The following is a 15,336-nucleotide window of genomic DNA, read 5'->3' as shown; positions in this document are numbered from 1 at the left end:
GAAAATTGATTTCCATCTTTTATTTCAGAAATTGTATGATGCCAAAAATGCCGCACACAGAAGCAAATTCGGAGACAGCCTTGTTTGGTCTTATGGACCCCGGCTTAGCTAGTATCTATGTAAACACCATGGTAACTATGGGCGTCTACTGTGGAAAACCTTAGGTAGCTAGTACATACCTAAAGGCCCGTTCTCACTTGTAGTTCGGACAAAAATCGTGTCGTGGGTAGTGGGAACACGCTCATTTAAATTACATTGCCTTACAGAACATTTGGGAGGAAAAAAATCGGATGAAACTCACGACAAGTGGGAACAAGCCTTTTGCTGTGTTTTCCTTTTGGAGACTGAAACGATTTTCCCGAATTTCCGATTGTATAGTACAGGCACTACGACACCAAAATAGGGGAAATGATCTTCAGAAGAGGGGAAATAGTGTCAGTTTCTGAAACTAACCGTCGTATGTATGAAATCTAAAGATAAACTTAAGTTTAACTTAAGACGAACAATGTTGCCAATTTCATGTCATTTCTTGAGATAACTGGCTAGATTTCATGAAATTTGGCAAGATTTTCATTTCAAGTTAAACTTAAGTTTATCTCAAGATTTCATACATACGGGGGTGAGAGCAATAGCTATATTGGTGCCTCCCATCCCATGTCAATCACACCTGTGCAGATTTTCGCCTCTAAATTCAACAATACGTGTCTTGGGATTACGGAACTATACGCAATTGATAGGAAATGGATAACAGTGATAAATAAATCCTTACCATTGTGATGAAAGTCTTCCTCTTCTAGAAAATTACAAATTTAGTGGGATTACAAATAATGTGCTCCGGCTCGTTTAGCAAATTTTTAAAATTTAATTTTTACTTTTTTCTTTTGTTTACAAAAAAGAAGGGTACAAAAGGGTTAATCATCAAACGAAAATACGGGTTGCAAACTACGGTAGCTCTCCATGGCCAAAAAAAAAAAACGAAAAGATCCCCTGATAGATTTACTAGGCGGTACAATTTAAAAATACAAAAACAAATTTTAAAATTGAAAATCAATTTTTTGAAAGAGGAGATGAAATTTTTGGAAAACAGCATAACCCAAAGACTCCAAAGAGTGAGTTTGTCCTTTTCTTTTGTTGCAATCAAACTAAGCTTTCCCCCTAAACCCCCCCCCCAGAGGTGTTTGATAAAGAGGTCTTATCATTCTGAAATCAAAGCCAGAAAGTAGGATAGGATAGGAGTAGCTTGCCATTCCACAGATGAACCTTCTCGGTGGAAGGTATAGTTTGCTGGATCCATGGGGTCCACCCCCTATGAATTGAAACCATGACCTTGTGCAAATTTTAAGCAGGGACACTACTCTCCAAGCTAACCAGACTTATTATATTTTTCAGATCACGCCTGAAGAAATGGGAGAAATGATCAGTGAAGATGTCCCTTTCTGTTTTGTGTGTGATCATCCTATCTGTGGCTCTTATTTCAACTTGTCACAGTGTGTAACAGAACAAAGTCACACTAAAATGTCTACAAAGTTGGCTCAGATGGTTGGAGAAGAGTAAGGCTTGTTTATAAGTTTAGCTATAGGACAATCATTTTTGGCTCATACCTCTAAAAAGGTTTTGGACAGAGCAATGCAAAAGAGGCATATGTGAACCTAGCATTTAATAAATACCTTGGCCCTAAGAACCTTATACTCATAGGATGGTGTTAAAGAAAACCCATGTAGATTTTTTTTTTTTTTTTTTTTTTTTTTTTTTTTAAATGAACAATGAAATTTGTTTTATACTTAATTGTATCCTTCATTTGTTGAGAAGGTATAATTTGAGTATTCCAATAATCATTTCAGATACTTGGTGGTCATTGAAGAGCCAGACGTCATTTGTCGGAGTTGTTGGTCCATTCTAAATACAATGGACAGACTTGAATCGCAGCTTGCCAATCTAGGAAACACCATTTTGAATTTCCTTGAAGACAAATATGCTTTACAGCCTGGTGAAATTTTCCAGAATATTCCTCCATTACAAATTATCTTCAAGAAAGGTGAGAGTTGAAAATATGTGAGATTGAGCTATTCATATTTACCTATGTGGGTAATACTCACTTACTCTAGATACAGTTAATTGTCAAAATGTTTATGCTATATTGTACCTACCATTTGTACCACAGATCAGTATGGTTAGATGTTAAAACATGTTTTATTCAGGGTAGAATAATGTTGGGGAAAAAATTGAAGCACCCATCTCTCTCATCTGCAGGAATAAGTAGTCCTTATCTATAGAAGTAGAAAGACTGTGTAATTAATATAAATTAAATGTTCTGCTAGGCTTTTATTCATGTGTGGCACTCACAACAACACTCAACACTAAAATATAATCTTACATAGAAAACACAGGAAAACTCACCAATTTAGCCAACACCTGTGAGCAGCCTAAGACACGTTTCGTTCTTATTGGAATTCATCAGTTAGACATAGCTCTCAGGTGCTGGCCAAGAATTTGGAAGTGTTATTTATACTTCAGAGATGGATATACTAAAATTGGAACAATACAGAGAAGATAAGCATGGCCCCTGCACAAGGAAATTTGAGAACCCTCATCTGGACTTGACTGTGTCCCGCTTGCACACTCTGCACAACCCAGCACATTAATACACCTCTGCTTGTGGGTTCAGAGCATTTGCACAGGACTCAGCACTTTGGGTCCAGATGAGATCCCGCCACAACGCTTCTTTCCCGCCCTAATTGCTTAATAAGTGACACCGTCACTTGGGGGGGAGTACTGTGGCCCTCACAACAACACTAAAATATAATCTTACATAGAAAACGCAGGTTCTCATTTCCTCACATCAGCCCCTTTCTGTTTACAGAATCTACAAAACAAGGTGATGAAATTAATAAACAGAATGACAACTCCAAAGATGGTGAGGTAAGTGTCAGTGTGATTAATTATACTCCTATCAAATGTACAAGACTTTTGTGTAGACTCTATAGATAAAGAGGTTTTTCAGTCCTATGCTGGTAAGCTTAACAAAGTATTTTCTATTCTTTTCCCCCTAAATAATGATAATGGTTTATTTAATGTAACATAAAAACATCTTTCTTTTGTTCCTATTTATCAGGAAGAAGAGTCGGAATTCAAACCAATGCACTGTCCTGAATGCAACTATGTCACTCAATTCAATGCTTACATGGTGTTCCACATGAGAGAACACAACCGACTGAAAAATCCAACTCCCATAGAAACCACGGAGGAAGAAACAAATCAGGCATCCTGTAAGAAAACGAGCCGAGGCAGGAAGTTGAAACAGGTGGGAGAAGGTGGTAGTAAGAAGAGGAACAAGTCTCTTCTGAGTGAGGAAGAAATGACAAATGTCCAAGTAGATGGTAAGACTTTCCCCCTTGCAAGTTTGCGTTTCTCAGGACTTGGGATTTCGGTCTCAGTCGGTCAAACTTGGCAGAGGGGGTTAGTTTAGGATCTAGATCTCAGGAAGTTATACAACTAACTGTAAACTCAGATGAAAGGGTAAATGGTTTGATGTGCGAAACTCCAAACAGATCAAAAGTGTCCTTGAACAAAGGATTGAAAAATGTACGATTCAGATTACGTAATGTGTATCACTACGGACTCGTACTTGTACAATCTTCTGTTATTTTTCTACAGGAATTCACAGTACAGGTGATATGGATAATGGCACAGAATTTGCGTTCATAGCAACCGATAACAACCAGATGGGTGATCAACTGAGTGAGGAAATGCTGAACAAAGTAAACTCACTAGTACAGAGTGCAGGGGGAGGAGAATTAGAAGAAGAAACAGGAGAACCGTTTACTGTACAAGTACGTATTGTGTGATTAATTTGGGCAAGTAAAAAATGGTGAATATTCCTTTCACAAATGATTAAACTTGATGTTAAAGGCATCTCATGGTTGAGGATTGGGAATTTGAAAACCTTCTCTGAAAAGGAAACAAAGTTATCAACCTCAATAAAATCGGATAAATCGTTCGAAAGTTATGGCGAAATGAAGAGTATGGTTTTTGGAAAAGTAATTCTGACATCTCCACTACCTATAGCTATACCTGCCCTCTGCATGTACAAAGCTTGTGAACTCGTCATCTCCACTACCTTTGTCTGGCACATTGCATACTTAAATAATTACAAGGCATTCATACAAAATATCCTATATCTGAAACAATCACTTTGAAAATCGTTCCTTTTTTTAAAAAAAAAGTTCCGGCAAAGGTCAAGAATTTTTCTAATTTTTACCAATAGTAGATTAATGTTTTGTGTTCTTTTCTAAAGCACCTGGTTCAAAAATGGTGTAAAAATATGGAGGAGAAAAAAAAGTTACACCAACATTTACCTCTAAAAACATGCATTTTCAGCATAAAACTGATCTTTGTTTTTCATTTTTCTTTCTTTACTCAAAGGGTATGTAGGTATGCGGTCTTGTGGAATAAGTTTTAAACTTTACAGCAAAAAAACATTAATAATGGTTTTACCGAAAAAAATTGAACACTGAGCAGCAGTTTGAGAAAAACCAAAAAATAGGGGTGCCCCGCTTTTATTGCTCGCGAGTGTAGTATCCTTGCAGTTAAGCAACGTTTTGCGTGGCTTATAGTTGGTTGGGTGGCCATCTCAACAATTTGCTTGTGGCTTTTCCCGATCCCACACAGACAGGGTGAGGTTAATGCTATGAGCCAGGTTCCTTGTTGCCAAATAGAGGGTAAAACCCCCCCACAGCCTATTAATAATTCCAAGTAAAGGTTCACTACAGCCCGTTAATGATTCTTTATCCCCCTCAGATGAACGCTGTTCCAGGGGAATGTTTAACCCAGGGGTTGGAAGATTCGAGTGGGATAAGAGTGTTCCAGCATGAACTCCTAGAAGTAGAGGGAGAACCTAATGTATTCTGCATGCTGGATAGTAAAACAGGTGAGCAGTTGAAAGTTTTTTATTCAGCTGAAATTATTCAGTTCGACTCTTGAACATGTTCAATGCAAAGATTTTTTTAAAAAGATTTGATAGAGGAAACTGTAACTGCCAAGACCTTATCGTCCCGAAATCGAAGAGTGAAAGAAGACAGGATAGGAGAAAGCCAGCCGTACCGAAAACGAACCTTATCCCTTCCAGATAAAATTCCGTTTAGTATAAAATCCGCCCCGGGCGGAAATAGAACCTGTAGCGCTTACAAGGCAGACGAGCTACCAACCAAGCTAACTAGGCACAAAGAAATTAGATGAGGCCCTGCAGCGTTCTTTCTTCAGTTCCCTGATGGTGGATTTCACCAATGACTTAATGGGTGGGAGATTTCACTAATGGGAGAATTTTCAATCGTCCAAAAAGGAGCTTTTTTTCCTTTAAAGTGCTTTAACAAAAGGAGCTTTTAATAATCCAGAAAGGAATTTTTAATGATCAAACAATTAAGGAGTTTTTAGTGATCCAAAAAGGAGGAGTTTTTAAAAACTCCTTTTAAGATCATTAAAAAATCTTACATTAGTGAAATCTCTCCTTAAGTCCTTGGTGAAATCCACCATGAGTCACTTACTAGAAATGTGTTCACATTTTCCCTTTTTTAGGCAGAGTCGTAAAGCGACTGAAGAAGATCGAGGATGGCTCATTTGAGAGGATGGATATGCTGGAGAGTGATAGTCATGCTGTCATGCATCAGTTGGATGATGGTACTCTTGCCATGGTATCACTAACAGGATTACAGGAAGACACTGGGGACCTTTCGTTAATGTAGACTTTTTAGGCCATGAAAGAAGAAACACTTAAGCAGCCAGCCTGTGACTGGTTGGTCAACACAGAAATAACAATCATTCCTGTGGAAATTTTCTTTCTCATGGGGGAGCGTCTTTTTCTTTTTTAGTTAATTTTCATTACTTTCTTCTTCATCTTCTTTTGTTGCTTTATGTATGAATTTTGTTCAGAACTATTTCAATAAAGTACTGTTTAACAATAAACAAATAAAGACCATTTACCCAGTCGTAGTCGACAGAAGGCACCTCATTCGAAATTTCCTTCGTTTTTTCTGTGACTTTTGTTTGAAACTTCAGGTCGCGTTTGGGATTCGAACCCGCGTCCTCCCGTTTGCAAGGCGGGTAACACACTGAAAAACAAAACTCTGAATAGGAAATGAAACACGGACTAAAAATACACAGGGTAATAACTCCTGTACCTGTAGCCTGTATTATATTCTTTACATAACAGAGGTATCGTTTTGTTTATGTATCAGTAGGCATGGTGGTTTATTCCAACACAGTATCATGTCTATCTCACGGACACGGATGACACGGAAAGTAAAACCACCACCAATGGCCAGGACCAAGATCAGGGTTTAAACCTGGGTTAACTCTAGAATTAATCTGATTGGTCGTTTTTAAACCCTTTAGCCAATTAGATTGCTTGATCCAAGAGTTAAACTTGATTCAAATTTAAATTCAGACAGTGGTTCTGACCAAAAAATGGTTAGCCTTAAACAAGAGCTGGCTATATTGGCTTATCTATAAATTTATGTTTTAGGGTAGAAGCTAGAAGCCATACCTATATAATAACTGTATAGCCAGATTTCCAACTCAATATAAGATTAACAACTTCTTGTCTGTTCCCACTGATCCATAATAAAACGTACCTTTCATCATCTCCATAACATAAAACATAATTAATATTTATTTATTTTTTAAACTTTTTAATTAGGTATACATAAATTATATTTATATATAAAAAACAACATTAATTTTATTTATCATAATTGATTATGCACCTAGGTAGTTGTATTTTAAAAAGAAAGTAGGTAATGAAAGAATAAAACTGATTTATGACTGAGAAAAGAAAAGAATTTTGAAATTAAAATTTTTTCATGATATTCAAATTGACCTCAGATGATTACTTCCTTGTTTATAATAAGTTTTGAATTAGGACAAAGGACTAGGGGATTTGAAAGGAAAAAGGTGAGTTTTATAGTTTGAAGTGTTTGACCCTCTCAAAAGCTTTTCCAAGGATTACATACTCCGCTAGCTGGCAGTAAATGCTGGCATAGTTCCAGCTAGTCAGTAAATAATGGCTCTAAAATGGGATAAATCAACTGAATGTGAAGATTAAACAAACGATCTGATTTCTCTTGAGCTATCTTGGTGACAAAAGTCTGAGACTTTCTTGGATGAATTGAATCAAGTTCCAGTCACAAACTAGATTAACAATGTTCACTTTACAGAAATAGTAAAAATGTAAAAGAAAAATAAAGAAGAAAAAAACAGAAAAATTAAACAAACATAATAAGAAAACAAAGCCCTGCGCTATGTTAAATAGATTACACAGACTGGTGTGTAACAAGTTAGCATCCAAACCCCGCACTTCTCAAGCAATTGTCCAACATGTGATTTTGGGGGTAAATTATACACTTTAACAATATTACATTAAAACTGACTTTTTTTCTCTCTTTCATGATATCAAAGTCAGATCTCTTCAAAAGAGACCCTCGACCCACCTGCGGGTGCGGTGATACCCTAACCGTGGACCATATATTTAATTGCCACACACATCTACAAATACGTTCCTCCCTCCCCTCACCACCAGCCCTCGATAACAACCCTGCCAACATCGATTCGGCCTTAATGTACCTGAAGGCCATTGGACTATACACTAAGATCTAGGTAAACAGGGACGGCGCAACGACACAAGAGTGTTAAAGCGCCTAACTGGAAAAAAAAGTCAGATCTCAGAGTAAAGCTGCATATCTCTATTTCTCTATGATACTACAAATCACGTCCAAACCTCAAAGATTTATCTCTCTTTCAGCAAAATTTCAACACCAACGCAAAAGGCAAATGAACATTTCATTTGAAATACAACAAGGCAAACCAGTAAGGCAAAACCAGGAACAGAAAAAAAGTATACCCCCAAAATAACCGTGACAAATAGAGCAGTCTGTTTGTTCACAAACAATGTAGCCGGGTGACATTAAATCTTGTGTCCGGGGTACTGTGTGTTTCCCCCCTGTCCAGGATAGACAGAGTTGATGGGAGAGGGGGAGGAGGAGGGGTAGTGTTGATACTGCTGAGTGTGACCGGCTACCGTGGCAGGGTTCACATACATGCCATGCGTCCCTGGGTACCTGAAGTGGGAAAAGAATGATGGTGAAATGTTAAAATTAATGTTTGTTTTTTTTCTATCTAAGAAGTACTGAAGACTACCTAATACTTAATTTCATGCACTTGATTAATATTTAGGTGAGGTTTCAAGGGCTTAAAGCAGAGACTGAAGAGACCCAGATCTTAGCTGAATATAGTGCTTATAAGGATAAATATTTCTCCTTGAAGGGGAAAAAAAAGTTGCATTAAAGTTTTAAATTGAAGATTTTCAATGTTACTTTTCTACGAGGTCTTCATTTTATAGGACAATTTTCAATGTTTCACCATAACTTCCAAACAGCTGGTGCGATTTTGATGAAATTTGGTAGACAAGTTCGAAACACAAAATAAATGTGATCGTTTATACTTTGTGCCTGATTAAGCCAATACTTACTGCTGCAGAGTGGGCATAGGGAACGGGTACTGATGGTAAATGTACCCGCCCACTCCAGGGCCCTGATTAGGACCAGCTTGCTGTTGCTGACTTAGATGATGATGTAGCAGTTGCTGCTGTTGTTGCTGATGCATCAGCATGCTATCTCCCCGTTGGAGAGGAGGAGGGCCACCACCCCCATTGTTAGGGTTGGGGGACGAGGCGGGTACAGTCTTGAGCTCTGAGGATGATTTGATTCCCCCATCTGATGGATCTGGAATGGAAGTGCCAGTAGAAAATTAGTTACTTATCATTCTGTCCCATAAAATTTATGGTGATTAGAAAAGAGAAAGACACATATTAAACACTGAGGCCAATTTCTGAAAGGGATCATGGTGTTGTAATTAACAAGTTAAATGAGGAGAAAATTTATGGAATAATTACCAGATCTGTTTGGGTTTGGAACCCATATTTTAGAAGAGTGTCATGTACTTTTAAAAATAGTCCTAAAATTTATTGTTCTATAACACACAACATTTTGCACTCACCACTTGGTAATCCTTTGTCTGACTTCAGATCAGGTGTAGCCTTGTTATGACTCTGCAGAGGATCAAACTCTTTAGCACCAATGTTTGGTATTCCACAAGACATGCTTGTACCCTTATCTGTCCCTGAGCAAAAATCAGACACATTTAAATAGCAAATAAATGGAAATTTTGTCTGCTAAGTTATAGAGAATAAAAAGAGGACTAAACTCAAACACCCATGTCAATAATTTTGAACTAGCTAATATGTCTGAGTTAATTACTAATTAGAACATGATCCTAATATCAATTATATTTGTTTATTTTTAATGTACAAGATATTATAGTAAGGACTTTTATGACACTTTGTCCTTGTAAGAAATAAAGAAATGAATTTGCTTTAATTTTTAAATTAGTGTGGGGAGGGAGGGGGAAGGCCAAAAGGTCACACCATACCCCTGATACCAACTTATCATGATATTACCTGAAGAATTATCCAAGCTAGGATAGCCACCACTGTTGTAAGAATAATCATCTACTGATTCCAACAGAGCATTGACTCGATCCCTGATGAAGCGCAGTTCCTGACGAATACTCTGCAAGTGGGGTGGGAGGTACACATTGTTGTTGAGAGAGCCACAGCCAGAATCGTCCACATGAGGGAAAATTTTCAACTTTAAAACATGACTATATTGAATTGCAAACAGTAGGTCAGAACTATCAAATATTGTAATTAGATCTCCATCTGTGAACAAAAAGGGCATTGATAAATAGCCTGATCTGTAGTCAATACACTCAGTGATATGTAGTTAGTTAATACAGTCACTTAGATTACTTAGAACATGAGAGATCTGGGTTCAATTCCCACAAGGATCTTTGTTGTATATTTAACCCACCACCACAGTTCTTATTTCACAAAAGAAACATGTAGGTATTGCAAACATACCTACAAGGCTCATCCCCTTGTAAATAGTATGTCTCTTGACAGATAGGTACCTATAGAAAATTATTTAAAATAAAATAATCACCTTCATCCTTGTACTTGATAAGAATGTTATCTGTATTGCTCAGTTTGTTCCTAAAGATCCTTTGGAGCATAAGAAGCAACTCATCATATGTGAGTGCTTCATTGTGTATTGCAATTCTTCTGATGTCATCTCCAAGTTGAACTTTGATCATGAGCTTCCCCGATAGATCCAACTGTTGGAATTCATTTTCCAACATGTTGCTTTCCTGATTGCTCTTCATAATCTGAAAATAAAATAAATCATCAAATAAAGTATTATTATTATTTTCTTCTTTTTATCAATATGTAATAGTGTGATTCAATGAAAGTGCAAGTGGAAAGGTCTTCTAGAGGGCTGTCATAACACACAGGTGTGTGTACACTTTTACTTACTATCTTATATTATAAGAACGAGATCCATTCACAGTTCACATTTCATAGTTCACACACTGATCGCTCTATCTCTAGAACCACAACACCTAGTCACTCATAAATACACAAGATTTTACACTTGAAATACCCTATTTGGTTAGCAAGGTTTGGTTTCTTGACATGTGCAGAACCTTAGGTTTAGGCTCAGATACACAAAAGATTATCATAATGATTGTGGAGAAGTGCATAATCTCACAGGTGATTTGAGAAGATATTAAGGGTTTGATCTAGATAAGTGTAGTACCTAATCCTAGAGTTAGACCTATTCCAGGATAATCTAACTTTGTAAGGCAGGCTCTGCCATAAGGACCATGGTATACAGACAAGTAGTTTTATTAACTGGATTGAGAACCTTTGAGTTTGAGAGATCAGCTCTAGTGTTCTAGTGAGCTTGATATCGAAAAATCAATAGCTATTATCTATTGTATCTGATGGGTGCCAAGGAGATTTGATTGCACCAAGTGCTATGAACTGTTGGTGTTCGATTACAGACAATTTTGAGGGAAAAGAGTACGGTCACACATTCTAGGAGGAAATAATACTTACAAGTTGAAGAAAACTTGGGTAGGTATGTTACAAAATAAAACAATGAAAACAAGCAAGAAACAAAAAGTACTGATAAGGAAAACCTAAGACCGGCGATAAAAAATTCCGAGTTCAGACCATCAGACTTCCATTGGATCTAGCACAGGGGAGCGTGTTGAGGACGAGATTTTTCGAGAAAAATCCCATGACAACAGTAAGGGGATGGGATTTTATTTTTCATCAGCTCCAGAGGCCATCAGGGCCGAAAGTCTAAATTTCATTTTTGGGTCTGAATTTTAATATGAACAATCTACTATATTCTGTGCAAAAGTTTTATTGTCTTTTATTAAAGTTGAAATAAATTTTGTGAGGGAAGTCTCTGATTCTAAATGTAAGTTTAAATGATACCTTTCTGTGATATTTTTCATAAAACGTCCCTTTCCCACCATAAATTCTTTGTTTATTTTTGACTTGTAACTTGTAACATGTAACTTGTAATTTTATTTTCTGTTTGTCAAGACCTCACAACTTTTGAAGAATTTGAAGTAAAATTTCGTTTTTCGTAGGTACTTACCTAATAGGTAATTAGTTTGAACTATTTCGCTGTTTCGACATCAGAGCTGGATTTTTTTTTTTTTTTTTTTTTTTTAATAGGTAGAAAAGGCTTTTCCCAAGCAACCGGAATGGGCGGAATGTAAAATTTTCCCTTGAATTTAGGTATTTAAAACTAAAGGAAAAGTGAAAAAAAAAAAAGATTGCTTATGGTACACGGTAACCGCTACCGTTTCCAATATTCCATTATTCCAATCTGTTTCAACGTGTATGGTCCTCCTAGTGTGCCGTAATTTGAGAAGCCCTATTTTAGATTTTTCCTAGTTAAGCAGTTACTAGCTTCACAAAAATAAAACCAAGGCTAGTTTCTTACTCTGGGTAGGTGTTTTTCTTTTTTTTTAGCCTATGCAAATTTTAGCATTTTGTGTTTTTGTGTTTGTGCAGATAGCAGATTTGCTATCAGTTAATCAGTTTTGCATTTGCAATTTTGTTCTTGTTATCAGTTGTTAAGCTTGGCTGCGTTCTTAAAATCGGTTCGTCTGTTCTTTATTAAACTGTGGAAGTTTCTGGTTTATTTTAACAGTAAATTCGTGTTTCTATCTTGGGGCCATGGGATTTTGCTTCTCAGTCCTGTATTGTGCAAATATCATGTGACAGGTCAGATAGGTCCTATTTCCCTTTCAAGTGCACTTTAGATATCTAGTTGCATTTCTAGTATGTTCAATCATCACCTGGTCCATCTGACATCTAATTGGTAAGATAGTGTTTTTAATTGGTAAGATAGTGTTTTTAATTACCTATTAGATAAGATAGTGTTTTTAATTACCTATTAGATTTGTAAGATAGTGTTTTTAAATAGGTACCTATTATTATTATTTTAAGAGGTTTGACAGAGGGAACTGTAACTGCTATGGTCTTATCATCCCGAAATCAAAGAGAGAAGGAAGACAGGATAGGAGAAAGCCAGCCGTTCTGAGAACAAACATTATCCCATCAGGATAAAATCCGCCCCGGGCGGGAATCGAACCCGTGGCCTATAGCACTTACAAGGCAGACGCACTAACAACTAAGCTAACTAGGCTGGCAGGTACCTATTAGAATTAAATGCAATTTCAAATTGGTTACCTACTTTAGTGCCTAAATAGTGCTCACTGCATACCCGTCCTATTCCTATCTAAAGGCCTGTTCCCACTTGTCATGAGTTTCACACATTTTTTTTTCTCCGAGTGACACAAAATGTTCTCTAGGTATAAGACCGTTCCCCCTTGTCATCCATTTGGAACTTAAATGGACCATCAAAGTTAGTGTTCAGTGCAATAGTCATAACCCAAAGTGGATGTGGCACACGTACAAGGGATCAAGAAGAGACTGCCTTGACATAATAGTGTCTCAAAACTACCTCAATCAACCTTAATTAAAATCAAAATACTTTGTCAAATTCCTTCAAAGCTAAATAAAAATAAGTACAAGTACCAAATAGGTACCTAAATATAAATAATTTCATTTGTTCTATGAACATACATGGGTTAACTTCAACCAGCATGACCTTAGCCCAGTACTGACTTACCCACTCCATAGTTAGGGTGGCAAATGATCCCCCCTTCCTCTTATTCATATAGAATGGTTAGGTAGCCTGTTAGCCTTGACACTGCCCATGTTACCATGTTGAAGTACAGGTTTATTAGTTGATGAGTCTCAGACAAGACAGACAATTTCATCATTAGGTAATCTTTTATTAGAATTTTGCCTAAAATTATAATGCAAAATAAGAATATTGATTTAGAGGCATGGTTGGTCCAGTCTAGTCCAATGGTAACACCCTTGTTCTGAAGGTCCCAAATTCAATTCTAGCTTCAAGTTTTTTGAAAAACTGTTTACTTAAACTAAATTAAAAATAATCATAATTATATTTTTTCTTACTTATTGACTGACAGTATTAATAGAAGATTATTCCAGAAGTGCTTCCAGAACATTTTAACATTAAAAAGGAGCAAAAGGAAAGAGAAAAGAAATTGAGAGGGGGATACCCCTTAAATATGAGTGGCAACTTTTCAATTATTTATTGACTGTTTGACACCTGCACTAATATATTCTGGTGCCACCTGCTACTTTTTTTGCACCTGAGAGAGCTTGAATTCAATAATAATAATAATAAAAAAAAAAAAAAAAAAAAAAAAAAAAAAGGAAAAATTTTTTTTAAATTTTTTAAATTGGGAAAAAAAAAATAAAAAAAAAAAAAAAATGAAAGGCATAAGTTTGATTAATGATCTGACATTGTGAACATAGAACTTTGATTAATGGGTTATTAGTTATTATTGTTGGGTTTTCAATACTTAAAGTTCTCTCAGTGACTCACGTATTAATAACAAATAAATTGTACTCTGTCCTACCCTCTGAATGTAGGCCAACCCATTTTATACTAACTAATGAGACAAGTACTTAGGTAGTTACTTATTTCTTATTTCATACTGGGGAGTGCAGGTTTGAATCTGATCAGAGAATGTGATTCTTATCATTAAATCAAGAAATTTACTTTCCTGATTATTTAGAATACCTACTTCTATGGTAAATAATACCTACTCCAAAACAATTATCCACCTGATTGGTATTTTCCCATTTTCTATTTTTCAGACACTCTCTAAACTACACTAGCTCCTGTTGACTACTTCCATCATTCTGGAATGACCGTTTACACCAATGGATAAAAATGTAAGTGAAACAGATTACATATTTTTGTTTACTAATTTATACGGTAATATTGGACCAAGTTGACAACCTTTTGCCAAAGTTGGATTCTCTCTGACATATCACAGGTGGGTATTTTTACTTTTTCGAGGTAAAATCACAGTATTGAAATTATATCATGACAAGAAGAACAGGTGTGCAAGAGGAGAAGAAGGACGTGAATTTAAAGGAGTGGAGGGTGCATAGATAGCACATTCATTAAAATTTACACTGGAAATGTATGGGTTTTCCCACTTGGGGTGGGACGGTGGGTAAGGTATAGGCTAGGTCAGCCAGGTGTAAAGATTTTCCAGTGATAATACAAGTATACTAGTCAATTTTCCTAAATACGTGGAGTCTTTGAGGAATTTTCCCTTCCAATCATCAATAATTAATTGTGATTGGGGATAGGTTGCTAAAGTATTCTGATATGACTGATGAATTATTAGGTTGTGTAAAGTAGAGTACTTACCTGCCCAGTTGTAGTACATAAAGCCCAGCTTTTAATAGGGCCCATCCATAAGTCTAAGCTTTGAAAACTACTTTTAAATATCCATAGATAGTAGGATGGGTAGGTATCTATGTAGTTCAGTATGTGTTTGGGTACCGGGCATTAAAAGATAAGGGTTTCTTTCTGGCATAGTCTTCAGGCTATTAATTAAATTATGGGAGGAATGGAAACAAAATTCATGGGGTGTAAAACGCCAACCTCTGTCAGGAATTGGGCTCAAGAGTCCAAGGTCTGACATATAAAATTATTATGGTCACTATGTGTATGTATTTAATAAGTATTTAACCATTTGGTCTTTAGCTCTTCAATTGTATGCACCCATACCCAGTCATTATGACAGTCTGATACTATCTTCAAGTGTTTTCCTTGTCATTATGACTATTCTAGGGCTCGATTTCTACCTAAAACAGTGTGTCTGTGTCATTATCAATTAGGTATATCACTAAGTACTATTTACATTCCTGGGGTGTAAAGGTTAGTCCGCCTCCACGTGGTGCACTCTGGGATGATATTTAATATTAATATTAATTAATGTGATTAATTAATGTGACTGTATTGGATATTA

At 36.4% G+C, this 15,336-nt stretch overlaps 2 protein-coding genes and 1 pseudogene across 3 annotated transcripts; 2 read left to right on the top strand and 1 right to left on the bottom strand.

Moving 5' to 3' along the window:
* The first annotated feature begins 1,021 nt into the window (after positions 1-1,021).
* On the top strand, positions 1,022-6,011 carry LOC103506142. The gene is made up of 8 exons (XM_008470529.3): positions 1,022-1,109; positions 1,390-1,550; positions 1,842-2,035; positions 2,861-2,919; positions 3,113-3,377; positions 3,655-3,830; positions 4,798-4,927; positions 5,572-6,011. Exons 1-8 carry the CDS (start codon positions 1,068-1,070, stop codon positions 5,736-5,738), a joined length of 1,194 nt encoding a protein of 397 aa, XP_008468751.1. The 5' UTR covers positions 1,022-1,067; the 3' UTR covers positions 5,739-6,011.
* Positions 2,504-2,599, top strand: LOC113466239 (annotated as a pseudogene).
* A 911-nt stretch (positions 6,012-6,922) lies between the features above and the next one.
* Positions 6,923-11,153, bottom strand: LOC103506133 (protein TFG). 2 transcript variants are annotated; one of them, XM_008470520.3, is made up of 6 exons: positions 11,006-11,153; positions 10,050-10,272; positions 9,506-9,766; positions 9,046-9,168; positions 8,519-8,771; positions 6,923-8,108 (listed from the first exon to the last, which is right to left on the bottom strand). In XM_008470520.3, the coding sequence occupies exons 2-6, from the start codon at positions 10,267-10,269 to the stop codon at positions 7,955-7,957; spliced, it is 1,011 nt and encodes a 336-aa protein (XP_008468742.1). In that variant the 5' UTR covers positions 10,270-10,272; positions 11,006-11,153; the 3' UTR covers positions 6,923-7,954. The 2 variants fall into 2 exon arrangements, with proteins under 2 accessions (XP_008468742.1, XP_017298355.1); XM_017442866.2 differs by having other exon boundaries at positions 9,046-9,162.
* Between the last annotated feature and the right edge of the window lie 4,183 nt (positions 11,154-15,336).

Source organism: Diaphorina citri, unplaced genomic scaffold, assembly GCF_000475195.1.
Source record: "Diaphorina citri unplaced genomic scaffold, Diaci psyllid genome assembly version 1.1 scaffold11, whole genome shotgun sequence".
Classification (NCBI taxonomy): domain Eukaryota; kingdom Metazoa; phylum Arthropoda; class Insecta; order Hemiptera; family Psyllidae; genus Diaphorina; species Diaphorina citri.
This window is presented reverse-complemented; position numbering and strand designations above follow the sequence as displayed.